Consider the following 26,166-nt stretch of genomic DNA (forward strand, 5'->3'; position numbering starts at 1 on the left):
ATGTTGCATTGTGGTTTTTGTACTGTATTATACTGTATGATAGATATGATACGGTATTTGATATTTGAAGCCTCAGCTTTTCTCAAGTCCTTTTAGAAACTTTTCGTGTCCGTTATTTGTTATATATAACCCGGTGATTCCTGTATCCCTCCTCTTCCTGTGATAGACGGACTGAGTACTCAATTCACAGCACGCCTGTGCTCCCATCACTTTTCCACAATACAACGCTCCATCCAAGAAGTCGTTGCCATCACCAAGCAGGCAGGCTCTACCAAAGCCCAAGCACCGCCCAGCACACCTCCCATCCAAACAGACAATACACCACAAACCCACCCCATCATTCGGAGCGTTGTCACAGATGCACTCATCTCTAATCCAAAAGTGTATAGAACGAAGGACATACACCTATATAGACAAGATACCCCCAACATACATTACTCCCCCCATCCATCCACTGTCCACATACATATTGCGCCTTGCTCCCCCCCGGCCATCTCCCCTAAAACGCCCACTAGTCCCCCCGCCTTTCCATAGTCATTAAATAACTCACCCCCCCACCATCGTCGTCTGCCCGCTCATCCGTTCAGCACCGTTTAGAGATGGGAGGTAGCAGCACGGCGGTGGTACGGCTGTGAGGTTTGTTGATCATCGCATATCTTCAGGGCACCGTTCTGTGTGCCCCATTTCCCCTAACACACAATGATTGTTTCCTTTTTATTACTCCTATCCCACGACCTAAGGGCCAGGGGTCATTGATAGTGATGCGGCCCCATCCCATTCGCCCTATGCCTTTCATCCCGCTCCTTCTCGCGCTGGAGTTTAATCTTGATCGCCTCCGTGCCGTCGTCGGGGGTGGCGACTTCTTTGAACCAGGGGTGTTGGAGGGCTTGCTTGGCGGTGATGCGGTCGTTGGGGTCGTAGACGAAGATGCGGTTTAGGAGGTCGAGGAAGTGTGTACAGAAGTCGTTGTTGCGGGGGATGATGTCCTGGGGGGTGGTGTTAGTTGTAGGTCAATGGAGAGGAGGTAGGGAATTGAGGGGGGGATGGGTGTTTACCTCTAGCTTTTTCATGGCTTTGACAAATCGTTTTGATGCTCGGGTTGTTTCTGCGGTTGGGTAGTCGAGTTTCAGGCGCTTGAAATATCTAGGCTTTGTTAGTTATGCTCGGAACTGTATAAAGATGGAATAACGTACTTTGCAACAGCAGTCCCATTCCCCCCACTACTCCGCTGGCTCATCTTGTTAACCTGCTGGATGAGATATGGATCCATCTTAGCATCAACCACACTCTCCATCATAGCCAAGTGCTCCAAATTATCATGCGTCTGGAACAGCGCATCACCCGTGAAGAACTCAACAAGTATGCACCCGATACTCCAGATATCACAAGGATACGACCAGCCCAGCCCTAGGATAATCTCCGGCGCGCGGTAATGCCGCGTGGAGACGACCGAGGAGTGGTACTCGTCCTGGAAAGTAGCGGACCCGAAGTCGATGAGTCGGATTTCGGTGTCTAGTAATACTTTCCGTTGTCCCGCTTGACGGTTGATTTGCGTCGAGGAGGAGGGGATCTTGCGGTTGTATGTGAAGGTCTGATATGCATTCTCACAGAGGAGGATATTTTCGGGTTTTAGATCCGTGTGTATCAGATTTAGGTCGTGAAGAACTTTTTGATGTTAGTATATGTGCGAAGATTTTGGATGAATGGATAGTACTCACAGGCAACACTTGTAAATAACTGACGAGCAAAGCTCTGGATCTGACTGTTCGGAAACGGCGTAAAGCTGTTTCCCTTCAGGAAATCGAATACCGACTGTCCCATCAGGTCCATGACAATACAGATATGTCCGCGGTAGTCAAAACAGTCACGGAAATGTATACACCTGTTCCGGTTCTCGGTGTCGTTGGCTTTTAGAGTCGACAATACTCGCAGCTCTATCCGGGAAGCGTCTCGATATTTCTGGACGGATCGAATAATCTTAATGGCAACTAAAGAGCCGCCTCTCCTGCGGTCCCGGGCCTGAACGACTTTGCCAAATGTGCCTTGGCCGAGGAGTTTCTGTACTTCGTCTTCAAAATGTCAGCCTAATTCAGAATAAACAGTTAAAATGATACTCACATCTCTCCGTGAGATCCGTATCGGGAACCACGATATAATGTCCATCCTCGTCATCCACTTTGCTGTTCTTGGTATGCGAGTTCTATAACGGGTCAGTATGTTGACAATTCCGGGAAAGCAGGCCACCTACATCTTGCATAACCTTGACATTGACCTCGGGGGCCTTTATCGGCGGCCTCGGCGGAGGCCTATAATTTGTGAAAGCATCGCCATTAATTTCAATCTCTCTCCTCTTCGCCTCGTTGGCCAGCTGTTGTCGGGTCGCGACCCTCTTCCTCTTCTGGCCCGGCTGTGTTGTGTCGTCGACCAGGTACCCTCTCGAGCCATTATTCGAATATTGCGACCCCAGCGACGTCGCGGCCGTAGTGTGTATCGCTGACGTCGTGCGATCGGTAGATATGGTCGAACTCGCATTCGAGCCCTTGTAGTGCGGGCTTCGCGTCTGTGAAGGCCCAGCCTTGATATGGTATATCGGATCGTACATGTCGTCACGTTTCCGTTTTTTGGCAGCGTGCCTCAGAGCCGCTCCATTGGCGCCGGCATTATCGTCAGTTCGGGGCCCGCTGGCCACGGCCTCGACCGATGCGGAGGCGCGAGGAGGGGGGGAGTCATCGATCACGATGATTTCCTTGGGCAGGCCATTCTTGTAGAAATTTCTCCAGTCGGGCTCGCGAGACCGCCGCCGCTTCTTGGGGGTCTGGAGTGTGGTGGCGGTCTGCACCTGTGGCATGATCGGACTCTGATCGTCTTCCTCGTGTAAATGAGCCCTGTTGGTGTCTTCTACGTGATGCAGAGAGGCCACGTCCAGACTGGGCGCGGTGAGATTGCCAGATGATGCAGGGAACTTGTATGGTGGACCCCGACGGCTGGTGGCCTTCACCAGGTTGCTGTTGGCTCGAAAGGACGCGGAATTTGGCTGGTAATTCTGATGGTGAGAGTAGCCGAAATGGAGATCGGGGTGAGGTAGAACAGCAGTCGTCGCTGAGGGCGTCGACATTGCAGTGTCGTGGGCACTGGCTCTCGCTGATAGCGAGTGAAACCGAGTGTTGGTGCCGTGCGGAGAAGGGAGAGCCAGATATTGCAGGGCTCGAGTTGAGATTCAGCAGGTAGCCTCGAGGCTGCGGCGTCAAGAGTGCAGCATTTGATAGCCAAGAAGAAGCGTAGCCAAAGATAAGTTATGTGAAGCCCTTTGGGGTAGAATGAAGGATTGAGGTTTGTTTCGTGGTGGTCTTACCCTAGGCGGCCGACCGGGCGACCGAGGGAGGGCGTTGGCGAGATGGCGAGGGCAAATCGATTTGTTCAGAACAGACTCGGGTCATCGATTTTTGAGAGGGGTGGGGTAGCAAAGTACTCTTCAGGTTTTTTACTCTTTAAAACGAGCACAAAGATTCAAAACGAAGTCGCAATTAATGGGCAAAGGCTATTCCAACAGTTTACAGGAGAGTGAGGAGAGGAGGAGAAAGGGGAGGAGGCGAGGTTATCGTGTACGGTTTTTTGATATTGGGGATTGTTGTTGTCCAGCTGGCACCTGGGGTTTTCTGATTGAGTATACGGAGTACGTAGTTACACTGTAATTACACTGTAATGTAGTGAGCCTGTGATGTATTGCACTATAAGTAACTTAGTCCACTACCTACCACCTACTAAGTTACTGTAACTTAGCTTAGTGTAGTGCGGTTTAGTGTACTTCTCGCTATGGAGTGCGTTAGATTGTTAGATTACAACAACATCTACTATACTCGGTAGTACATACTTTCCAAGTTGTACGGTAAGTACCCTCGCCACACAAATGTCCAAATGTCACCTTCGCCTCCAGTACTTAGCCAGCCAGGCCACAGCCAGCCAGGCCACAGCCAGCCAGGCCACAGCCTTCCGTCCATCTCGTAACTTAGTATCCCATCGCCCGTAGCCGTAGCGGGGTAGCAGTCACGTCAACTGAGCCTGCGAAACAGCGTTAACTTAGCCCGTACGCAAAACCACAAGTGATGGCATAACAGCGGCGGTGTATACATCATTCAACTGTACCGAGTACATCCCAGCCAAGAAGTCCTGGGTTGGGTGGCTTACTACTCGCCACCACCACCCCGGCGGGGCCAGATCGCATCGCGGCATCTTGATGCGAACAAATCGATATCGGAGTCGCCTCAAGTTTCCAAAAAACCGATTTGTTCGCTCGTTGCCGTGTCTGTTCAGAGATCGCTGGGCCAGCAGACCGATACATGGACCGGAGTTGTGGCGAATTTGGACCCTTATGTTGGGAATTGGTTCTATCACGTTGCCACGTGATGGGGGGAGGAGGCACATGATCTGGGTGGTTCCACTTCGGCCCCTTCTCACTTGTGAAGTGTGATCTATATTCTCTAGATGTCGATGTGATCTTAGTTTTCTTCCATGTTCTTTCCAAGGCATGATCTATTTCTCCCAGATCTAAAATGTGATCTCGCTCCACCCCCGAGCAGACTCCCAATGCATGATCTACAATCTTCCCCCTCTCCTATCCCACCCCTAACGGCCAGCCCACCTAGGAGCAAACACCCCCCTAAATCCCCCGATTAAACACCACCATCCCCCCCGCCCCCCCTTCCCATGAAACTCCTCCTCCAAACTCCCATCTCTCACCATCTCCCTCTGCGGAAACGCCCCCAACGCAAACGGCAACGCCGCCAAACTCGTCGTCAAAATCAGCCCCAAATTCACCGGCAACACCAACCTCGGGCTGTTTTTCAACCAGTTCATCTTCTGCAACCTCACCAGCGCTAGGGCGGGTATAACCATCACGGGTGAGCTGTTCAGGACGCGCGATAAGGCCGTCTCGCTCACTGCGATAGTTGCTGCTTTCCTGCTTTTTCCGAGAGAGGGGATGTCGGACTCGGATTTTCCGGCGGCTTTGTCCTCAGCGGAGAGGGCGGGGTAGACGTCAATGCCCATCCTGATTTCCTCGCCGCGCATGAGGAATACGTTTAGTGCTCCCGCACTCGCGACGGCGGCGAAGGGGACGAGGCGGCCTAGGACCATTTTGGTACCTGGAGAAACGCGTTTTAGGCGCGGCACGAGAGCGTTCAGACCCAGGGCGACGGAGCAGGAGGCGCCGACGGCGAGGAGGTAGGATTGGACTATCTTGGAGGTGGAGAGGGGGGTGGATTTGTTGGCATTGGCGTTGTTGATGGCGACGTTGAGGGATTGGTTGGTTATTTGCCAGAGGAGTGTGCCGGCTGTCTAGAAAAGGGGGATTAGGGATGGTTGGAATGGAAGGGGGAGGGGGGACGTACACCGAGGCCGGGGGTTAGCATGCCGGCTGTGACGACTAGGTTGGAGAGAACGAAGGAGGACATGCGGAAGGGTAGCATTACTGCTTCACCCGTATCTGCTGCATGTCAGTATTTCCGTATTCCTCTGGCGTCGTAGAAAGCCCCGACAAAAGCAACGCACCAGGATGTATAGTCGCATCAACCACTTTCTTCGCATGCCACAGCTCCGGGGACATCTTCGCAATCTTGCCCAACTTATAATTCGCAATCAACTCCTTCGAGTCTTCCAATCCCTTTTTCGATATCAACAACATCCTAAACAACGTCTCGTTAGCCAATGTTTCTCTCCTCGTAGTCTCCTGGCTCCAAAGCCCCCATCCCTGGCCAGGGGTTTATTGTCCATGAAAAACCACGTACAATCCGTCCCCCCACCCTTTTCCCCCTCTTGTTTTTTTTCTCACCTGGGATCTGAAATCTCGGCGGCGTGCTTCACGCGGCCCCAGTAGGTGGCGAGATCATATTGCGAGGCGGGGAGTGCCCTGTTCCCCGGGAGCGCTGCCGACATCTTGAATCGTTTCTTTCGATAAAATCTTTATAAAAGGCCTGGGTATATATTAGTTTCTCTTGTATATCAGAAGAATAGCTATCTCACCTCTTGTGATTCGCCGTCCCTGCACCGCTAGTCGCGCACACCGCTAAACGCCCCTTCTTTCGCGATTCCGGTCAATCGAGTCTCCCAAGTATACGATCCTGACAGCACAACTTTCAGTGCCTTTGTTTCAGGGAATTATACGGGTCAATTGTGTGCGATTACACAAATTGGTGACTCTGAAGCTTTCGGTTTTCGAAATATTTGCCAGATTGGACCCTGGACCGATCCGATAACGCAGATTGCGCTTATCTACGGCAGGGGTCGGAGGTGCATATGGATCACGTGATATGGGTTGTTTATATAGAGGGGGAAAACTTCACTTTGTTAACCAGCCGAGGTGATCAATTGTTTGTTATAATTTGTGTGTGGAAGCCTTATAAGAGTTAATTTGTGTCTATGTACATCTCCTGGTATCATTATACCGTATACAGTTCGCCTTATAGCGCTGCAGTTTGCCCTTTGACTCCCCCACCCCGGTCTATCGAATATAGACAGTTCCTTGCGCGGCTCCGTATTCAAAGCAAAATATATACATCAAGGTAGAGCCATATCTACCGAATTACAAGATCGGTACAATGGGCCCGCAAGTCCAAAAATATTGCAGAACATCCAGTGTCAGACAGTACCTTCGGAGCTGGAGGTTCTGTTAAGCCCCAGAGATAAAATCCCCAAGATACCCCAGTTCATCAAGAAGCTCATCAAGCGCTGTAGCAGTCCTCGTATCCGGTGATGACGGGGAATTACTCTGGAACACCGGCGACCCAAACGAAGACCTCGCACCGCCTTGCTCAAGTGTAATAGTAGCCAAGCTATCCGAGCGATTATGTTTATCCATCCCATCATCAGCCGGTCCAAGCGGAAGACTATACCCATAGAAACTCCCCGCCTGCGCATCCCTTTCCGCCCCTAAAACGACGACAGGAGGTTTCGGCGTCGAAAAGCCAAAATCGAACCCATCATCCGTAACCACATATTCGTCAGTCGAATCATAAGCCGAGGGACTCGAACTATCAAACTGGCTCCCGGCGAGCGAGGCGAAGCTTGTGGTGATGCTGTCGATGGAGAAGTGGGATTTGGGATTCATTCTCTCGTTGAAGGAGAGGGGTTGCGGGAGGACGTGGAGAGGCGAGGGAACCATTGAGGAGGAGGCGTCTTCGGGGAGCTGTGGGAGGGATTTTGATTCTGTGGGGGCGAGGGTGAGGTGTTTTGGAGGCGGCGGGGAGAGGGAGGTGATGGAGGACTTTTCGTCGTCGATGGGTTGGTGGGAGGTGCTGGCGAAGTTGTCGTTGTCTTCGAATTCCTCTTCGAAGCTGTCGTGGGGGATGGATATGAAGAGAGACGAAAGTGAGTTCTTATCCGAGTGGATAGGGAGGTTTGGTGAGGCTGCATCTCTCGGTGCTGGATTCCGGGTGGGTGGTGATGATGTCTCTCCGGGGCCTGTCTTCCCAGACAAGGCAGTGGCTCGTTTGTCTGAGCTGCTCACTAACGTTGGATAGCTGATGTGAGCATCGCCCTCGTAACTCCGTGAGGGTGAGAGCCGGCGATCATTATTCGGCGCGGCAGAAATAGGAGATTTAAGGCCGAAGAGAACTCGGGCAGACCAGGGTGATCGAGGGACAGGAGACGTCGACCTTGCACCTCTGTTCCTAGCAACCACACCAGGAGAAGTGTTTAATCGTGGAAGCGACTTCGGTGTTGGAGGTGGCGCTCGCGGGGTCAGATGCTTGTCTGCGGGGTTCATGGTTTTGATATCCGTCCCTGTTGCGCCTACTGATGCGCTCCGTTCTCTCAATGGACTCTCTTCAACTGGAACCCATAGAAAGTTGACAGGCTGACCAGGCAGATACTGACATGCGGTGGTAAATGGGCGAGTGGGATCATGAATCTCAATACCATCATCTATTTCGTACTGTTGGTCAAGTCAGCAAAGTTGATAACACAAAGGCCTGATTATCCATGGGGCTCTTACATAGTAATAGTATGTATGCCCCATCTTCAGCCCGCCACTACGTTTTGCAGAGTTCGCAAAGTCGCCGTCGCAGATAATGTCTTTGAATGAATAGCAGCCTCTCCATTCCCTATGTCCACGCCTGGCATCCTTCTCCATCGGATACCGTTTGGAAAAGTTGTCCCACGATCCAATGAGTTGCACCGATCGTGCATGGGAAGATGTCTGGCTATAAGCATATTAGCTGATATCCGCAGAAGATTATTGTGTAACCATGACTCAAAAAGCAAATAACAAGTGGAGAAATGCCCTGCATGTCAAGGTGATACAGGTTCCAGAACACGTCTCATAACTCGTGCTTGGTGAATCGTCATGAGGGTTCAGGAAGTCCCACTTTCATGCAACTACCCATGAACGACGCCGATCGATGGGTGGGAATAAACCACAGGTGTTGGTTGCAAAAAGCTCATAATGGGCAACAACTTACAGCATGAAAGCCATGAGAGTCGTGGTTGGATCCATTGTGGGCGAAGTGAAAGGACGGTGGTAAAAAAGGGCCAGCCCCAAACTCTAATTATCTTCGATGCGATCAAACACTGGGTTCTTCGCAAGGCCTAGGGACTCGTAGATATTTATTCATCAATGGTGCGCCATCGTGTTCGAAAGCCGAATAAGTTCCAAACCCATCCAATCTACTTGGATATATTCTTCAGTCTCTATCTGAGATGTTCGGTCACCGTGGAGTATGAACACGACCTGCTTACCAGCAGCCGCGAGGTCGTCTTTTGAGACGATGCAGTTGTGTGATTTAGAGATATCCTTGTATGGGAACTTTTTGGGTTGGTGCCGGATGGGTTGCTGTAACCCCGACTCACTCGGCATGAAATGTATGGCGGGTAGCGGGGGTGATTGACGATACCTGATGCACGGCGCTTAGATTGATTGTTTTAAGAGTTTTAAGAGGGACTTGACAAGGAATATATTCGAGGAGAATATATGTGGGCTGGGGGGGGAGGGAGAGTAGGGGAATGTTGGGTTTAATACGGAGTAGTGTGTGTCGCATTGTTCATTCAGTAGGCGCCGGGAAGGTGGGCACAGTTATAACATTTGGGCTAACCAAACCTATGGCGTTTTACTTCAGCTCAACCAGGAAGAATGTCCCAACGGTGAATTTTTGGTGACGATGGTGGTGGACCTGTAATATTCCAATCTATTGGGGGAGGGATGGGAGGCTTCCAATGGGACTTGGACGATGGAGAGCGTGAGCGAAACTAGAGAGTAGCTAGTTCCTGCAAGCGTCGTGGTGGTGGTTAGTTGATTGGCACGATATTAGCTGAATTTGAAATGAGACGGGAAATAATGATTGGCGCTTGGCGACAACGCATGCAAAAAGCAGGATCCAGTAGGAGCTAAACACAAAACTGACCTGATTAAACAAGAATGATTGAACAAGAACATCATCGAGGGGAAATACAAGACCCTGTACTGCCAAGTCCCATCTTTCATCTCCCTCTCTATCTTATCTCTCTATCGTAGATCAAGGTAAGGCTGAGAACATCTAGACAATGAGAGCTCTATAATTCACGACTTCAAGTAGAGTAAGTAGCATGTCAGCATCTTTCATCACGCTTCAGCCGCAGCTGCAGGTCCGGCTCAGGGGGGCTTCATGTAGACTCCAACAATGTGCTTTGTATTTCCTATGAAGAAGTGGAGGAATATTCCTGCAATGTATTCCAAACAATCATGTTCTGAAGAAGCATCGTAATTAAAATTAGTAAGGGCTCTTAAACCAACCTGCAACTAGAACCTTCCTGTCCTGCAGTCAAGATCATCCATATTCATACAGCGTCCAGTAGAGTGGTGCCCATATGGCGCCAAACCTCCAGCAATCCAAGGCCGCATCCCAACCATCCCGTGCGCCATGCCTAAAAGAAAATTGATACATCAATAGGCTACAAAAGAATATAGTGTAAGTATTATTATTCTCGCTTCGGCGGTACCTTGTCGGCGTTGACAAGCACTTCGGCGGCCTTCGCAGACCTCTCGTAACGAGACTTAACGTCTCCTCCGTGCCAGACTGTGCCTAGTATTCGATCCCAGAACGTAAAGAATGGCTGGCTGAAGTTTGTCTTGATACCCCAGCTCTGGTGGTGGATGTCGTGGTATCCAGCGTTGTTGCTTGTGATGTGCTGGAGAGGGTCCCAGGGTAGGGCATATCCACAGTGGTCATCGACGGTTTTGAGTGTTGACCCAACAAAGAAGCACATCCCTTGTCGCGGGGTCATAAATGAAAGTTTGTAGGCGATACTGGCGCCTAGAGTATCCAGCAGGAAACCCTCGAATGGGTGGTTGTAGAGTGCACCATATGCATAGGGGACATACAGGCGGTGGTGACGAGCATGGAATGTAGCTATGAGATGTCAGCAAATGAGGCTCCATTTGAAGGGCAAAAGGAATAAGGCGTACTGTAAAGCCACTTGTTCATGTGCATGGCGCGGTGCAAAAAGTACTGCCATGTATCCACAATGGCAATGGCAATGAAGAACTGCACTGCTGGGACAAGTGCCCAGTAGATTGTCTTCGAAGCCAGGATCTCCCATCTCGCAAACGCCGGTACCGGAGCACCACTGACAACGTCGATGCCAGTGGTCAGCCAAGGGTAGTTTCCGCCTGATATTGCGCCTGCGAGCAGCGGGTAGGAGCTGGCAACATTCTTTGATATGGCCGCTGCATTAAGTCCGAGGGCTCCCAACAGCTGTGGCAGCGCCCTTTGGGCAATTCGTATACGCCTCGCCCACATGGCAATATCGTATTCCTCCTTTCCTGCCATCTCCTCGGGCTCCGTCAGGCCCAGTATCGCCCCAACGGCTGTTTGTATGGTCTGCTGAATAATAACGTCTCGGGCAACTTCGTACCGGGATACACGGTTGCGCTTCAACATCTCCACCGGCGTATGGAGCCTATACTGAGGCCATATGTCCATCGCATCGATGTAGTGGAAGAATATCGAAAGGACCCAGTAAGCTGCGAATGGCGCCAGGAGGGAGAGGTAGAAGTCAGAAATGTATGGAATAAGCGGCTCGACGGGGGAGAGAGTGTATGACGGCAGCGGCGGAAGGTCGGACAAGTAGGAATTGTTGGACTTGGTCGACATGGACGACATGTTTGCCATGGCGCTCGTCATTGTCAGGCAGTTATCGTGGTTCACACGACGGGCGACAAGTCGGTCAAACGTAGGAGGTTGTGTTGCTGACAGTCTGGAGGATGTTGCCTCTCTCCTTCTCAACCGTTTATGGCGCCAACGTCGAATAATCTCGGTTAGATCTGCGCATCCGGAAGTGCCGCGTTGGCTCGATGGGCACCGATGGACATAAGTCTCCTTACGTCTGCAGTGATATTCACACGTGTTTCTACTGCTAAAGAAAGTAGAAAGTGACAATCGTCGCTCTGTTCTCTGGGTAGAGTAACGGAGTTTATGTCTCCCTTGAAGTATGAGTTTGCCCCCAAATGTCCCACTTAAAAGTTATAAATCATGTGACTTAACTAACGAACGGGATTGAATATTGTGTGTGGCTGGTAGGTCGGTACTCGAGTACATGTGGTACATGTACCGTACCGTATACATGTATGTATCAATGTATCACCACCACGCCACCCGTGGCTGAACTCTCTCTTACCGCCGAAAGCTGACAGAATTTTTAGCCTTAAATGTACTAACTTGTTTTGTTCTAGTTTCAATCGACCCCACCAACACTGAGGATTCAAGGCCACCACGAGTTTTCTTCTCCCCCTCCATTGTTGGTTTCATAATCTGGACTTCTCAATTCTTCCGTCTTTCTTATCGCAACCTTTCGACTTTAAGACGTCACCGCCAAAATGATTATTTTCAAGGTTCGTAGGCTTCCATGAGACAAAATAGCCAGGCGAGGGGCAAAGTTTGACCGCGGTTTCATTATCTACCGAACTGGTTGCAAGTCAGACCCGCTAATGCCTCTCCTATAGGATATTATCTCGGGCGACGAGATGATCTCGGATAGTTTTGAGCCCAAGGAGGTTGATGGCGTTGTTTACGAGGTCGACTGTGCGATGATCACCGAGGGTGCCGTCGAAGTCAGTATGTACAACCTAAACGTTCGATGCATGAATTACGGCTCTCCAACTGACACAATAAACAGACACCGGTGCCAACGCTTCTGCCGAGGAGGCCGAAGAGGGTCTTGAGGATGGAGCTGTCCAAGTCAACAATGTTGTCAACTCCTTCCGTCTTCAGTCCACCCAGTTTGACAAGAAGACCTACCTTAGCCATCTTAAGGGTATGCTCTTTGCATTTCAGGTCCTGTGATATGTGCTGGTTACTGACAGTGTTAGGTTACATGAAGACCGTCAAGGCGAAGCTAAAGGAGAAGAACGCGCCTGAGGAAGAAATCACTGCTTTCGAGAAGGGCGCCGCAACATATGCCAAGAAGATCGTCGGAAACTTCAAGGACTACGATTTCTACGTCGGCGAGTCCATGGACCCTGATGGAATGTAAGCCATATATATATTCCATGCCAAGGGATTGAAGAGATTGCTGACTTATATCGTAGGGTTGCCCTCATGAACTACCGCGAGGATGGTGTCACCCCCTACATCACTGTCTGGAAGCACGGCCTTGTCGGCGAGAAGGTCTAGATCGTATATTTAATGAATGGTTATTGTGCATCACAGCCCAACAAGTTGGAGATGATGCGCCATATGGTAGCCTGATATTCTCCAATACAATGAAAATGCCCCCTCTTTATGATTTTGGTATTAAACGTATATGCCTACACCGAGCGAGGTTAATTATGTCTCAATCCCAAATGCAAACATTATACCTCATGAATATATCAAACACATCGATCTTACGATTTATATGGTATTGGTGTAAGCACATTTTTCGGATTCCAAGTTGCACCAAAACCATGCCCTTCATGTGTTTAACGGCTACGAGTTCTTTCAGCCTTGCGAAAAATGTACTGACTAATCAACCAGCCTTACCTCGAAATATTGTCCCAACTTACTGAAGGTCCAAATTAAGGACAGTCAAAACCGAGCAACACGACGCCAATGAAAGAGCTGTGAAGTGAGATGGGCATTCATGAGTCGGTTTTTTTCTGTGTCACAGCCATTACTAGGAAATCTGCGGAATGAAGTCCGGCCTTCACAGCGGACAATCTCGATACCAACGGCGCATCCAGGCTACAAGAAAGCTCTACAGATAACCACATCGCACAAGAAGAGAGTTTGGAGCTCAACACCCGTCCGACAAATAGATTTCAGGAGCCCTCAGAGAGATATTTCTTCCCATCAGCTTATCAAGGGTCCAAACATTGTGAAGGCCAAAACCAGTCACTGGCTTGTCCTTGATGCCCCCCTAAAGAAGATTTCATCAGATCTCACAAAGAGGCCGCAGCATCCGAACCAATTTCCAGTATCCAGCCGACTAAACAAGTCCGAAATCATGTGCAGCTACGTGCAGGTTATCACGACTCCCACGGCGGACACTCCTGGTACGACACTACTCTTGCATTTTGATAATAAGCGTTATATCATTGGGAATGTCAGCGAGGGGACGCAGAGGGCGTGCATACAGCAGAAGATCGGCCTGGCAAAATTGGAGGATATATTACTCACAGGGAAAACAAGTTGGCAAAACAATGGAGGACTTCTCGGAATGATTCTAACTGTAGCTGATGTCCTGATCACCAGGGCTACTGCTCTGAAGGAGAATCCTGGCAAAGGAAAGAAGCGCAGAGCAGGAGATACAGACGATGAAGGACCAAAGAGAGTAAAACTTTATGCAGCCGAGAATTTGAATCATTTGTTGGCGACCGCTCGACGATTTATCTTCAGAAAAGGAATGCCGCTGGATATTATTGAGTCACAAGACTTTGCTTCCGCTGCTGACGTCTCCGCACCTTCCTGGTCCGATAACAACATACAAGTCTGGGCTATGGATATAGTATCAGATCAGTCACTCTCTCACCATACGAGGAAGAGGAGCCACGAAGAGATCTCTCAGGATCACGCCTCTGAATATAGCAAGGAGGATGTTGTGTCATTTGACGGCAAGCTGGAAGAAACAGCAGAGCAGAGGGAAGATCGCTATAATCAAATACGAAAGGGGGTCGTTGGCCACATGTTTGACTCAACCTGGAAACTGGATGCGCTGGTATCTCGGAAACTCTCGGAGGTAAAAATGCCTGCCGCTATATTTGTAAGAAACGAAGCAGGAAAGATCGAAGAATACAAGGGGCCATTACCGAGTAGCGATCAGTTTGTGCCAGACATTGATGTTTTGGTTCGGAATCCTTGGCCAGGAGCTCGTATCGAAAGTTTGCCTCCAACAAGTCGGTCAACAATCTCTCGATCTTACATCATCAAAAACTATCCCCAGCGTGGGAAGTTCGATCCTGCAGCCGCGAAAGAACTAGGAGTCAAACCCGGTAGCTCCTTTCGCGATTTGACAATGGGAAAAAGTGTCGTGACAGAATCTGGCACGACGGTAACACCAGATATGGTCATGTCGCCAGAAAGAGTGGGGGGTGCGTTTGCGGTCGTTGAGCTGCCATCCGCAGATTATATTGAAGGGTTACTCAACCGAAAGGAGTGGTCTTCAGAGAAAGTTATGGGAGGCGTCAAGGCTATTTACTGGATCCTCGGCGAAGATGTCCATGCAGATGAGAGGCTGGCCACTTTTAGAGCCAAATATAGCCACGTGAAGCATATAATATCCTCAGTGGACTGCTGTCCTGATAATATTGCTTTCCAGTCGGCAACTGTAGCACAGCTAAAGCTGCATATCGTCGATTCTGAGCGATTTCCCATTCCGGCATATAACAATAGTCTTCCCAGCGACGCATCGAAGTCCGTTGATTGGATCAAAGCACACGTCAAAGATGTTCTACAACTTGAATCACCACGCGAAGCCAAAGAAGCTAAAGTTCTGCCGAAGCCTTTTGATGCAGCTAAAGTCCTAGTGGAGCTCCAAAGCTCAACGAATCCAGGGGCACCCGATTGGCTAGATAAGGAAGTCCTCGAACTTTCCCAGGCCGCGCGGAAGAGAATAATTGATCCAGAGTATTTGGCCAAGCTCGCCAAAGTTCAAGAGGATATACCATGCAAAGACGCAGAGCTTATAACCCTTGGAACCGGATCTTCTGTGCCGTCTAAATATCGAAATGTCTCTGCGACACTATTACGCGTTCCTGGAGTAGGGAACTACTTGTTTGATTGTGGAGAAAACACATTGGGTCAGCTGAAGCGTGTGTTTGGCGACGAAATGCCCCAGATTCTCAGAGATTTGAAGGTTATCTGGATCAGTCATCTCCATGCTGACCACCACCTTGGCACAGTGTCAGTACTGCGGGCATGGCATGAAGAAACTAGCCGACACGAGGAAACAAAGTCCAACGGTATTATTGTTTCATCTGAAGACGGTATGCTTGGATGGCTGTCAGAGTATTCTCATGTTGAAGACTTCGGCTATTCGCGTGTCAAGTCCCTGAGGTTGAGTCATGAAAATACTTGGACCAACAACTTCAACAGCGAAGAGGTCAACGCTTACGGTTTAAGCTCCATTGTGGCTTGCCAAGTGACGCATTGCCACCAGGCTCTCGCAGTTGTTTTGAAGTTCCCTAATGGCTTCTCAGTGGCATATTCGGGGGATTGCAGACCCTCGGCTGAATTCGCACGGATCGGAAAAGGTGCCACTGTTCTCATCCATGAGGCTACGTTCGACAACGAACTCGAGGGCGACGCAGTGGCGAAAAAGCATTCCACGACAGCGGATGCACTATGGGTTGCAAAGAAGATGGAGGCGAGAAGGATCCTCTTAACACATTTCAGTCAAAGGTACCAGAAGATTCCAGTAATGGACAATTCAAGTGACCAAATCGCTATTGTGGCCTTTGACTACATGAGGTGCAAAGTTGGAGACTTTGCAAAGGTAGCAGAGTTCAGACCAGCTTTGCTAAAGCTTTACGAGAATGAAGCGGGAGATGAATAAATCGCCGCTTCTGGTGTTTGTGGCTTACTATATATCAACTCAAGAACGAGCTTAGAGTGGAGGACTTTGGGACATCAGTTATAGACGGAATACTCATCACAACTCAGCATCTACTTCAAAATAAATACCCACCATTTGGAACTATCATTCTAGAAAAAAATATGTGATGTTTAATCTTGCTAGGCTTCGAAAATCAATCTACTTTCCATTTAACCTATTCTGGCTGGTCAGGTGAACCGCTGCATTAAATTCTTCCCAAGTCATTTTCGGGCTCGAAAGGGTACTGGATATAACAGATCCTGCGGGCTTACCTTCTAGTTTTTGATATGTTTTGGCACGGTGACAAGCTATTGCATCAGGTCCACGGACACTGCTGGAGCCACTCCATCTCTTTGCTGTCTTGGGTGACTTCGCTGTCTCGGGTGACTTCGCTCTGTCGGGTGACTTCGCTGTCTCGGGTGACCTGTAGTCCGTGTTAGTAAGTGGATAGGTTTTCTTGTCGTCAACCTTGGAGCTCTCAGGAGCACCTACCAGTTTGCGATATGCTTCCGAACGCTGTTCGGCATAGTCGTCGTGGCGCCATTCTGTCTTTTTGGATGTATTGTTCGAATAGCCCACGCCAGAATCAGCACGGCTATAGCTGCTGCTGGCCATAGGGGGCTGCCGCTTTGGTTCCGGTATTATGCTGGGTATCCTCGGAACTGGGGGAATGTCGTCCTCCTGGCGTTGGCCGTATATTCCAGTCGAGGCGTCAAAAACAATGTTGTCACGAAAGGCTGGGTGGAGGCTGTGAGTGCTATCGTTGTTCGGCTGCCCAGATTTCTTGTGAGTGCGGGACATTCGTGATAGTCGGTTGAGGTAGAAATCGATGATGTCTGCATCGGTCGATTCAGGTATTCGCTCATCTCTCCTGTCATCTCTTTTATCGTCTGTCCTGTCATCTGTCCTGTCGTTGATAGTTTCTGGTAGTGCGTTCGAGTCGTAACTTTGAGTTATCGGCCTTCCACGGCGTGCGTTCCTAACCTTCAAATATAACGGATCGGATTCGGCTTTGATAGTCTCAGCAATTCCTGTCCAATACAGCCAGCCATCGATGAATCTGATAATGCGAGGGATCGGTCCGTGGTTTGTCCTGCGAGTGATGGCACAGATACGTAGATCAGCGAGCATCGTCATGTTTCCCCCTATTGTGCCAAGAATACAAGCCTCGCACTCGCTGTGGGTATACTCAAACTCCGGATCGCCTGGATTTGCGTTGAAAAGGTAGCGATATAAGATTGGTTGAGTCCAAAGCGAGTTGATCGTCTTAACTCGAGTCCACCACGCCCTTATATCTCTGTCTGCTGGAGGAGAATCCGTGAAACGGCGAACTCGGGTTGAGCACTCGTCGACTATGGTAAGAAATAATCGGCGGATGAGCTGTGAATCGAGGCATCTGTGGCTTGGGCAGAGAATTGCTTTCGTACTGGGGCTGGTAAACTTCTCGACCAAGCGTGGTAAAAGAGCTTTTGTCCTTTTCAAGTGTGCTGGTAAGTACCCAATCTTCTTCTCTTGCCCTACAAGCCAGTATTCGTCAATTTGTGACCGCTCTGGCAACCTGAGAAGCTTTGTGAGGGTCAGGATATCGTTATGGGACAAGTCCTCAACCCAGTGGAGTGAATATGGAGGCATGTTTAATCCCTGGCGGCAGCTGCGGAATTTTCTTCAATAATTTTTTGTCGGTTGACTTGATATCCTCCAGGGATATTGTAGGTTTTGCTGTTATGCTGCGATGCTGAAGCACAAGATTTCTGGAGATACTAATGGTCATGACAGCGGATTGCAGCCTATATATGTTCAGCGGGAGAATGGCATACTGTTTGAAGTTGAAGCATTCTATCTAAGAGATCCTTTGAACGATTCAGAATTATTATCTTCTAGAAGTTTGAAGATATGGCCACTGTCTAAGCAGCCGGGTCTGTGCAGGCATCACTGTTTTTTATCCTCACGATGTAGCAAAGAGAATGAGACGTGCCTTTAACAATGGCCTTGTCAAACATAAGGTATGTTCTGTGTGAAACAAAGTCATGGTATTCGAAACGCCTTTGTTGTTAATGCATCTATTGTTATTGTATAAACCTGAGAATGAATAGTGACTGCATTTGAAATGCCTTTGATCATATGTTTCGTATATGGCAGGAAGCCATACGGCTGAGCGTATTTAAGGAGGCATCATTACACCTCACTCAACCTTTTTTTAGCTAGACACCCCGAAGACATCACTTTCGCATGCCAGTAACTATCTAAGACCAATTCAAGGCACAGCGTCCACATACCACACTCTCGACAACATCATCACAAACAGACAGCCAAAATGGAGAACGTCGGCGAGCAAGTTCAATGCTTCGTATTCATCACCTTCTTCCACAACTGCGGCCACACCTCAACCCGCAAGCATTGCAGGGATAAACAGAAAATCTGGGCTGAAGGCACTCACAAACATCCGCATGCCGCCTGCAATGACGCCTGCGATTATATGTTGCCATACTACTCCTACATGTGGGACCTAGCATGCACGTGGTGTCGACAGCATCCAAATATCCCCAGGACTTCCGAGGAAAGGTCGGACATGCCCGCTGATGGACAGCTAGACCTCCCTATCCCTATGATGGAGCTACTACAGCGTCGTCACGCCTTTATGACCATGATGCGAGTGCAGCGAGAGGGCCAAACCAGGCTTACTCCATATGAGGTGAACCACACCGATGCCCCCTTGGACATTTTAATGGAAATGCTAATCAGACACGACAGTAATACTGCCAACGAGCGATTACGGGCCGATATAAACGGTGTTCCGATATCTGACAGGACTTTTGAGGTAGGTGCTCTACATGAGCATTCTGAGCTCTTCACTTACGTCAATGCCAGGACATACCCCGATATCCATGAGGACAACTGCAGCATTTGCCTTGCGAGTATAAACAATAATTCGATTCGCTCCCTTCCTTGCGGGCACATATATCACCTAATTTGCATATATGAGTGGCTGGCGCGAAGCAACCCGAAAACTTGCCCGGCCTGTAGGCAGACGTACAATATTATTATGAGCTCTATCACAGCAAACCTGGACGAGGCCGATGCGGATATTGACGCTACCGCAATACTCCCCGGAATGTGAGCAGCCACCGTATATTATCCCAGGCTCGTAGTAACTAGGTAAGTATGTGACAAAATATATCCTACGGCTTTGTTAACGTTCTTTTAGCATCAATAATATCACTATTTTATCCCATCTTCTCCGTGGTTAATATGAACCTCTGTGACCCACGTGCATTTGGCAAGTTCGCAGAGCGTGAAAGGGCCGCCGTTACCAATAAAACGGATATAAGTATTCCAAAGGCCAGGTCAAAGGGTTTATTGATACATAAAAGCTAATAATTGAACGCTTAAAACTCGCATTGTTTCAGGGCCATGTTGCTTCCAACGGGCCTACCCAGTTAACACCAGCGGCCCTGAAGATTCTCACTTCACCTTCCACCAACTCATCCACGTCATAACTTCCCTCTTTAACAATTTTCACGCCGCCCATATTCTGCTCAAGAGTCTTCAAAACGCCGTTGTTTTCCACTCTTGTAATCACAGCAGTATGATCTGGTGCCCCTGCGCTCTTCCAACTCCTTCCATTTTTCGCTTCGAGACGCGCTTTCCAGAATTGAAGGATATCGCCCCTGGCAACCCCAGCCGCTAGGACCCCGCCAGGAGGATCAGGGTGCTTACGTCCAATCTTTTCATAGAGCAGAGCACCATGCACGTACCCCTGACTTGCCATACAGGGTTCTTCACCACGATCAGTGAAAGCAGACGCAACGGCAATGAGGCCATTATTTGCCAGCGTCCAGCACTCGCCATTGCCGACTTGGGTTCCCATTTGCAGTTCACACCAGTGAGCAAGTTTTTCAGAGTACCTTTATCAGTTAGCCAGGGAGTCCCGGAAGTCTGGCTTCGTTTTGACTTACTGTTGTTGGTAGCTGTCTAGCTGCGATTTGGATGGAAGAATCGGCGGTGGGAAGTGCTTCTGTTCTGATTTGACCGTCAATCCCGGGTTGCTGGCGTCCCAAGTTATGTGGATCTTCGTATAAGCCAGCGTATTGTATATTACCAGGCCATTGAAAGTGCATGTTTTCCTCACACCGTTAGAGCTCCAGCCAGAGGAATATCTGTAACCCCGAGATCCAGGAACTTGCTCTATGGAAGCGGGTGGAAATACGATAGGCTGGTTGGCGAACCATTGTTTCTCGAGATCTAGATCAAAATCTTCAATTTTGGGGGTCGCTTTTGGTACAACCTATTATAAATATTAGCTTCTATGGCAAAACGGGGGTGTTGTAACTTGAAAAAGAGAACAATAGGGCCACGTCGATTAAATATTACCATCCTTATTGGAAAGTGAATTACTGATATAATTTTGGGAATATTAAACAATATTTAATAGCCTAATTCTTTATACTAATCCATATATTTACTTACTGAAGGCTTTGGTTTGCTTGCAAGTGGTATTGGAGGAGGCCCTCCGGAGCTGTCGACAGGCGCACCTAGTCCAGGCTTCTTCTTCGGAGGTGGCGGAGGCGCCTTCTTAGCTGGAGGCACGGTTTTATCTTCCATTAATATTGGGCCGTCGTCATACTCTGGCTCGACTTGCTTGCTTGGACCATCGTGTGATGCGACTTTGTCGGCAAGACCGTATTTCGAGTTCAATGCATTCGCAGACTTCAGGCCAGAGGCTACCTGCGTGCCATGCCGTTCTCTAAAATTATTGAATGTTGACGCAGCATTTCGGGCATCTGAGAAAGATACTGATGATGGGTTATCCCTTAACGAGGATGCTGTCTTTAAAGCGGACTGTTTTTCGGCCCAGGTTGTCCCCTGAGCGGCTGGCTCTTTGGGGGAGGAATTCCGCATCTGGGAAAAACGAGACTGCAGCGCGTTCACCTGAGTATCATGCGAAGGTGATTTGTCTGTCAGAGTCGACTTTCTAGAAGGTATAGGAGGCGGTGGTTTGGCCGCTGGTTTGGTAGTCTTTGGTCCGATGTCGAACCCTGGGACACTCACACCTGCAGCGCCGAGCCTGCTGAGAGAACCTTGATTTAATATTCCCCTATGTGCCGGTGGTTCCGACGTAGCTTCATGGTAAGCTGGTGGGGGCGGCGGTGTATGATAGCTTGGATTTTCATTTTGCCTGGGAGGTAACCGTGGCGGGAGGGATGGTTTTGCTTTCGGCGCCGTAGCCCCTCCATCTGCTCTCCTTACTGGAGGCGGGGGGAGGTGAGAAGTGGACAACCCTGTCGTATCCCTACGATACGGCTCTGGGGCCTTCGGCTCTTCCGATTCTTGTTCAATTTGTTGACCATATGCTGCAGAGGGCCCATTTTGGGATCCAATTGGGGTTGTTGTGGTTGACTGCTGGGAGTAACTGTTCTTCTTTGGTGGCGGCCCAAACGAGTTGGGATCTTTCAATGAGCTAAGTGGCCGTGCTACATATTCGGATGTATTGGACTGAGTCGTCTGGCCTTTGACCCTTCCCATCAAACCTGACTATAGAAGTTAGGATCTAAATCTTAATGACTGGAAATTGCGACTCAGATACTAACGATTTGATCACGATCCTTGAAAACCCCCCCTCGCCAACCTTCTTTAGGCTTTCCATCTGCACCTTTCGACTGCAAGCCCTTCTTCACAGTATCTCTGATGTTGTAGCCCGATATCGACATCTCAACAATAGCTGATTTGTAGGTTGGGAGGCTAAGATCAACCTTGGGAGGTACTCGCGGATAATTTATGACGACGACGGTCGAGTGGAAATATAGCGGGGTGGTCGCTGCTGCCCCACCCCAGCGTTAATCCGTTTGCCAGCATTCATTTTGGAAATACTGTGGCTTTCCAAATAAAATAGAGTTCGATTATAATTACGATAGTACCGTAACACATATACTACCAGGAAATTAATTTTATATTTCACAATCCCACGGCCCTGTGTGGACATGTACTAAAGTACTACCCTGAGGACCCCTGGTGCACATATGCCTCAGGCAGACATCCTTATCGATAGTTGACATCGCGACTGTCGGTCGCGTACACAAATCAACGACGTGATACTGTAGCTCAGATTGAACAGCGAGCCTTTGTTCAGATATGGATTTATCACTTCAAGCTTGTTAATCTCTTTAGCTTCCAGAATGTCTACCAATTCTAAAATGGCGCTCCTGACGGAGCATTTGCGCCACACGCCAGTGGTGGGTTGAATCTTAAATTTTACCCCTCCAAGCGCTGTCTAACAAATCTCGATAGAGTCTACTCGACGATATTATAGATAGCATCAATAAATTAGCATGGAAGGCCGTAGATGCCGTCGAGCAAGGTCTCTCCGCCGCACCCCCAGAAGCCCTAGGCCTCAACATCGATCCGTCAGATCCAAAGTCGGTAGAGCTAGAGGCGCAAGTGAAACTTGATATTGAGGCCGGCGCACACAAATTGGAGACCTTACTTGGCACCACTATCGACAAGAACTTCGATAAGATGGAAGTGTTTGCTTTACGGTCAATTGTTGCCATTCCAGACGATTTAGAAGACTGGATAAGGCTGCCGCATTACGAGGTATGTGAATATGTAGGCAGAGTGAGAGTGAATGCTAATGGGTTTAACAGGGCTTGAACTTTAAACTCCCAGCTGACGCGCCGACTATCGAGACAATCCGCCTTCAACGAGCCAAAGTACAAGAAGCCCAAAGACTCAATCGGCTGCTAACTGCAGAGTCTTCAAAGAACACAGCCACCATCAACTGCTTGCGATCACTGCGTGGGCTTCCTCCAAAGTCTGCCCCTGAAATCTCGAAGGCGGCAGGATCATCTGAGCCAAGCACAAATGATACAACATATCCGGTGTTTGCGCATTTAGAAAACAAAGCCGACCTCACAGATGGCACAGGAGATACGCCGCTCAGCACCAATGCTGCCTTCGTCCTTTCTCAGCTACCGGCGCTCAAATCCCTGTTGGCGGAGCTGAAGCCACAAGAAAGGCTCCTAGAGGAAAGAAAGAAGGCGGACCCGAATATTGCGGAAGGGCAAGGGGAAAAGAGCTGGCGGAAGCAGCGTGTAGAGTATATTGAGACGCAGACGAGGAGACACTTGGAAAAGGTTGTTGGATTGGAACTAGGGAAGAATGGCGAGGTGGGAGATGGAGAATGGCAAGCCGAAGGGAGGAAACTTGCAAAAGGGGAGGTGCACGACTTAGAGAAGATGGTGGAGATGATAGGAGGGGGAAGCTCGGAAGGGAAAGACAAGAAAATGACAGACGTTTAAGAAACTTTCTGCTGGCGTTGGACATTCACTTGATAAAGAGTACAAGATATTTGGCGTTTGAGATGTGTAAAAACATCGCTGAGGTATGGTATCATGAATTATGTTCTCTCATATCTAATACATATTGTACATATACTACACCTAAACCGACAACTCTTCCATGAGCCCCATCTCAGCTGCACTATTCCAAAACTGATGCTGACCATCGACGCCGCGAGCATCAGGTTCTGGCGGTCCACCACGTTGAACCCTCGTATTTTTGACCAACTCCTTGGCTAGGCCAACCTCGTTGTTCCGAACCAGTGAGTGGATCAGCATGTCAAGCGCTTGGTACCCTGCCATAAACCCTTCCTTTTGTGTCTGCCGAAGGTACTGCAGGGCACGGACGGTATCGCCAACATAGCAGTACCCTTCGATAACCCGGTCCCAGAAGATGTGGTCCCTCATTGCATTCCCCTTTATCATTTGGTCTAGGAGCAGGCCAATCAAATCTAGTTTGGGCTCGCTCTGCTTGAAATAAAAGTCAACAAGCATGGTATGAATGTGCGCAGACGGCTGCAAGCCTTTCTTCGACATATGTGCCATAACAAAATTGACAGGAGCCACAAATTCGAAGTCGGAAGCACGCCTGAGTACGCTGTTGATGATTGCAGCATATGTCTGCTGATTTGGCTTTACTGCCGATGCGTCCATTTGAGCAAAGAGGTTATTTATAATTTCAATAAGCTCTTGAGGAGACTGGTTTTTGGCGTCTGAAAGAGCGTTCTCAAGGATGATTGTAAAGGTAGCTACATCGCCTTGCACTCCCTGGGTCTGCATTTGCCCCAGCAAATTTGTTATAGCTCGGTCGTCCTTATTCCGTACCAGCGATCGTAGCATGGTATTGTAGGTAATGTTGTCGGGCGTGATCCCCATTTCTCCACCTGTTGCAAGGACTTGGCTGGCAATATCAGTTCTGTTCTTCCTTAACAACCCCGCAATCGTAGCGTTGATGATAGCTATTGTCGGTTTGACGACTCCATTGACATCGCCAAGGCTTTTGATATCGATAGACTGCCCTGCTTGAGCAACATGCCGCTTCGCCGCCTTTTCCCAAACTTTGCGCATTTCGACGAATGCACGGAGGCCACCCTCAAGATCTCCACAGTACATAAGCCCACTTATTAGGGTAGTCCAGCATTCTACATCGGGAGCTGTATCCGAGTCGATCAATTTAGACCAAATCGCCAAGAGCGACTGTGAGTCTCTCGAGGTTTTGCATCCTTCAAGCATTGCATGCCATGTCAGAACTGTAGGACGCAAACCGGATTGGATCATAAAATTCCACACATCAACAGCCCTCTCTTTGTAAAGCGCCATGAAGGTAGAAATGAACTGGTTACATAATTCTGCAGATGGTGCTGATGACTTCAGCGCAGTTGTTAAGATGTTATGCCCTTTATTCCCATTATTTTCCACTGGCCACGATTGAACCTCTGACCACAGCTTCTCAGCAGTATCAAGGTCTCTTGCAGCCAACGCACGATGTAGAAGTCGAAACACGCGGGTTTCTTTATTTGTGACGAGTCGTCGAAACGTCTTATCTGTGCCGCCCCTGGGTATTTCCATAGAAGGGGCAGGGGTATTGGCAATGCTTCTGGCTTGCTCGATGATAGATGGCCACCTATCGTTGAGATCCACACTGTGGGATACGTTTTGCGTTCGAACATATTGGTCCAATTCACCCGCCGTGATTTGTGCCATTGCTATCACTTCTGCAATTGCTTTGATAAAAGGATGATTTGCCGCAGATCGGATGGGGTGGCTCAGCCGACTGTCAGTTAACATAGCACATGTGATAATAGCACTCGCGGGCAAGCCATGGAAGAGCTTATTACGAGATTTTGGTAGTAATAAAGCAAAACACTGCTCTATTCCCCTCTCTAGCATAGCTCTTCTAACTCTTGCAGGATTAAGTGCTGGAGGACTCCACTTGGCTCTGGGTTCGATATCAATAAATGCCTTGCTGGAGTTATGGCCAAGGGAAAGTATTATCCGCCAGGTTTCGAGGAGGTCTTCGGCGATTCTATCCCCATCAACATGGAGCTTTTCGGCGGATTCTTTGGTAAAGAATGTTTCCAACATCGGCTTCCACACTTTAGGTTCAAGTATGCCTAGAGATGCGTAGGTTTTGGCGATCTCGCTCACGCCTGGTATCCCCGATGCAACGTCAGATTGTTGTCGAGCTGTCAGAAGCTTGCGAAGAAGGGATTTGGCGGCAAAGTGTAATGAATATGGAGTTTGAGACCCCTTCGGACGAGCCTTGGGGCAAATCTGTGTGAACAAAGCCCACATAGCTGGGATTGGCGTACTTGGATTGTTGAGCATTTCCATCAACTTCTCAACTTGTTCGTATAGTTCCAAACTGGCGGTGTTGGGTCTGAGTGTTGCTGTGGCCCCGTTTCCAGATGTTCTATTCAACCCATCCACGAAAAGCTCCTCTAATAAATCTCCATGCGCCTTAGCTCGAGACGCCTCGACATTTGGCACATTGTTAGACCACCTCGGCCTGTTGCTGGTGTTTGAGTCTTCATTTTTGTGAGGAGGACGTTCCGAAGGCGTGGGTTTCGGAACCTGGGGCGCACTGAGAGAAATAAAAGTTGCTCGAGAGATCCATTGGGTTGACGGATATTTCTGGAATGCCTTTGCGGATATTTTTCGGCGGCATGTTGTGCAAATATGGCTTCCGTTCATCTCATCCGGCGAATGGACAATGTGCTTCTGGATGTCGCTCAGAGGATGACGCCGTGCAGATGATCTTCAAACTTTTGTACAGCGCTCAGTACTCGAGTACCTC

The 26,166-nt window shown here is 49.1% G+C and overlaps 11 protein-coding genes across 11 annotated transcripts; 4 read left to right on the forward strand and 7 right to left on the reverse strand.

Moving 5' to 3' along the window:
• Positions 1-519: 519 nt before the first annotated feature.
• Positions 520-3,625, reverse strand: KNS1 (dual specificity protein kinase kns1). Its single transcript, XM_024468861.1, has 6 exons — positions 2,249-3,625; positions 2,119-2,200; positions 1,719-2,069; positions 1,194-1,665; positions 1,056-1,143; positions 520-986 (listed from the first exon to the last, which is right to left on the reverse strand). Exons 1-6 carry the CDS (start codon positions 3,113-3,115, stop codon positions 750-752), a joined length of 2,097 nt encoding a protein of 698 aa, XP_024323355.1. The 5' UTR covers positions 3,116-3,625; the 3' UTR covers positions 520-749.
• A 314-nt stretch (positions 3,626-3,939) lies between these two features.
• Positions 3,940-6,327, reverse strand: VC83_05240 (uncharacterized protein). Its single transcript, XM_024468862.1, has 5 exons — positions 6,019-6,327; positions 5,828-5,969; positions 5,548-5,681; positions 5,388-5,482; positions 3,940-5,334 (listed from the first exon to the last, which is right to left on the reverse strand). The coding sequence occupies exons 2-5, from the start codon at positions 5,929-5,931 to the stop codon at positions 4,624-4,626; spliced, it is 1,044 nt and encodes a 347-aa protein (XP_024323221.1). The 5' UTR covers positions 5,932-5,969; positions 6,019-6,327; the 3' UTR covers positions 3,940-4,623.
• A 38-nt stretch (positions 6,328-6,365) lies between these two features.
• VC83_05241 (uncharacterized protein) lies at positions 6,366-9,021 on the reverse strand. Its single transcript, XM_024468863.1, has 3 exons — positions 8,454-9,021; positions 7,988-8,195; positions 6,366-7,927 (listed from the first exon to the last, which is right to left on the reverse strand). The coding sequence occupies exons 1-3, from the start codon at positions 8,486-8,488 to the stop codon at positions 6,665-6,667; spliced, it is 1,506 nt and encodes a 501-aa protein (XP_024323222.1). The 5' UTR covers positions 8,489-9,021; the 3' UTR covers positions 6,366-6,664.
• Positions 9,022-9,552: 531 nt separating this feature from the next.
• VC83_05242 (uncharacterized protein) lies at positions 9,553-11,460 on the reverse strand. The gene is made up of 2 exons (XM_024468864.1): positions 10,433-11,460; positions 9,553-10,376 (listed from the first exon to the last, which is right to left on the reverse strand). The coding sequence occupies exons 1-2, from the start codon at positions 11,148-11,150 to the stop codon at positions 9,946-9,948; spliced, it is 1,149 nt and encodes a 382-aa protein (XP_024323223.1). The 5' UTR covers positions 11,151-11,460; the 3' UTR covers positions 9,553-9,945.
• A 309-nt stretch (positions 11,461-11,769) lies between these two features.
• On the forward strand, positions 11,770-12,745 carry VC83_05243 (uncharacterized protein). Its single transcript, XM_024468865.1, has 5 exons — positions 11,770-11,857; positions 11,969-12,080; positions 12,142-12,279; positions 12,335-12,494; positions 12,554-12,745. The coding sequence occupies exons 1-5, from the start codon at positions 11,843-11,845 to the stop codon at positions 12,636-12,638; spliced, it is 510 nt and encodes a 169-aa protein (XP_024323224.1). The 5' UTR covers positions 11,770-11,842; the 3' UTR covers positions 12,639-12,745.
• Positions 12,746-13,086: 341 nt separating this feature from the next.
• Positions 13,087-15,996, forward strand: VC83_05244 (uncharacterized protein; the record flags this gene model as incomplete). Its single annotated transcript, XM_024468866.1, has 1 exon — positions 13,087-15,996. The coding sequence occupies one exon, from the start codon at positions 13,087-13,089 to the stop codon at positions 15,994-15,996; it is 2,910 nt and encodes a 969-aa protein (XP_024323225.1).
• A 198-nt stretch (positions 15,997-16,194) lies between these two features.
• On the reverse strand, positions 16,195-17,667 carry VC83_05245 (uncharacterized protein; the record flags this gene model as incomplete). The annotated part of the gene is made up of 1 exon (XM_024468867.1): positions 16,195-17,667. The coding sequence occupies one exon, from the start codon at positions 17,665-17,667 to the stop codon at positions 16,195-16,197; it is 1,473 nt and encodes a 490-aa protein (XP_024323226.1).
• Positions 17,668-18,349: 682 nt separating this feature from the next.
• Positions 18,350-19,153, forward strand: VC83_05246 (uncharacterized protein; the record flags this gene model as incomplete). The annotated part of the gene is made up of 1 exon (XM_024468868.1): positions 18,350-19,153. The coding sequence occupies one exon, from the start codon at positions 18,350-18,352 to the stop codon at positions 19,151-19,153; it is 804 nt and encodes a 267-aa protein (XP_024323227.1).
• Positions 19,154-19,375: 222 nt separating this feature from the next.
• Positions 19,376-21,979, reverse strand: VC83_05247 (uncharacterized protein). The gene is made up of 4 exons (XM_024468869.1): positions 21,624-21,979; positions 20,503-21,567; positions 19,992-20,320; positions 19,376-19,940 (listed from the first exon to the last, which is right to left on the reverse strand). The coding sequence occupies exons 1-4, from the start codon at positions 21,741-21,743 to the stop codon at positions 19,439-19,441; spliced, it is 2,016 nt and encodes a 671-aa protein (XP_024323228.1). The 5' UTR covers positions 21,744-21,979; the 3' UTR covers positions 19,376-19,438.
• Positions 21,980-22,208: 229 nt separating this feature from the next.
• VC83_05248 (uncharacterized protein) lies at positions 22,209-23,330 on the forward strand (the record flags this gene model as incomplete). Its single annotated transcript, XM_024468870.1, has 3 exons — positions 22,209-22,265; positions 22,321-22,626; positions 22,677-23,330. 3 exons carry the CDS (start codon positions 22,209-22,211, stop codon positions 23,328-23,330), a joined length of 1,017 nt encoding a protein of 338 aa, XP_024323229.1.
• Positions 23,331-23,471: 141 nt separating this feature from the next.
• VC83_05249 (uncharacterized protein) lies at positions 23,472-26,063 on the reverse strand (the record flags this gene model as incomplete). Its single annotated transcript, XM_024468871.1, has 1 exon — positions 23,472-26,063. One exon carries the CDS (start codon positions 26,061-26,063, stop codon positions 23,472-23,474), a length of 2,592 nt encoding a protein of 863 aa, XP_024323230.1.
• Between the last annotated feature and the right edge of the window lie 103 nt (positions 26,064-26,166).

Source organism: Pseudogymnoascus destructans (genome assembly GCF_001641265.1).
Source record: "Pseudogymnoascus destructans isolate 20631-21 unplaced genomic scaffold scaffold_13, whole genome shotgun sequence".
Lineage (NCBI taxonomy): Eukaryota > Fungi > Ascomycota > Leotiomycetes > Thelebolales > Thelebolaceae > Pseudogymnoascus > Pseudogymnoascus destructans.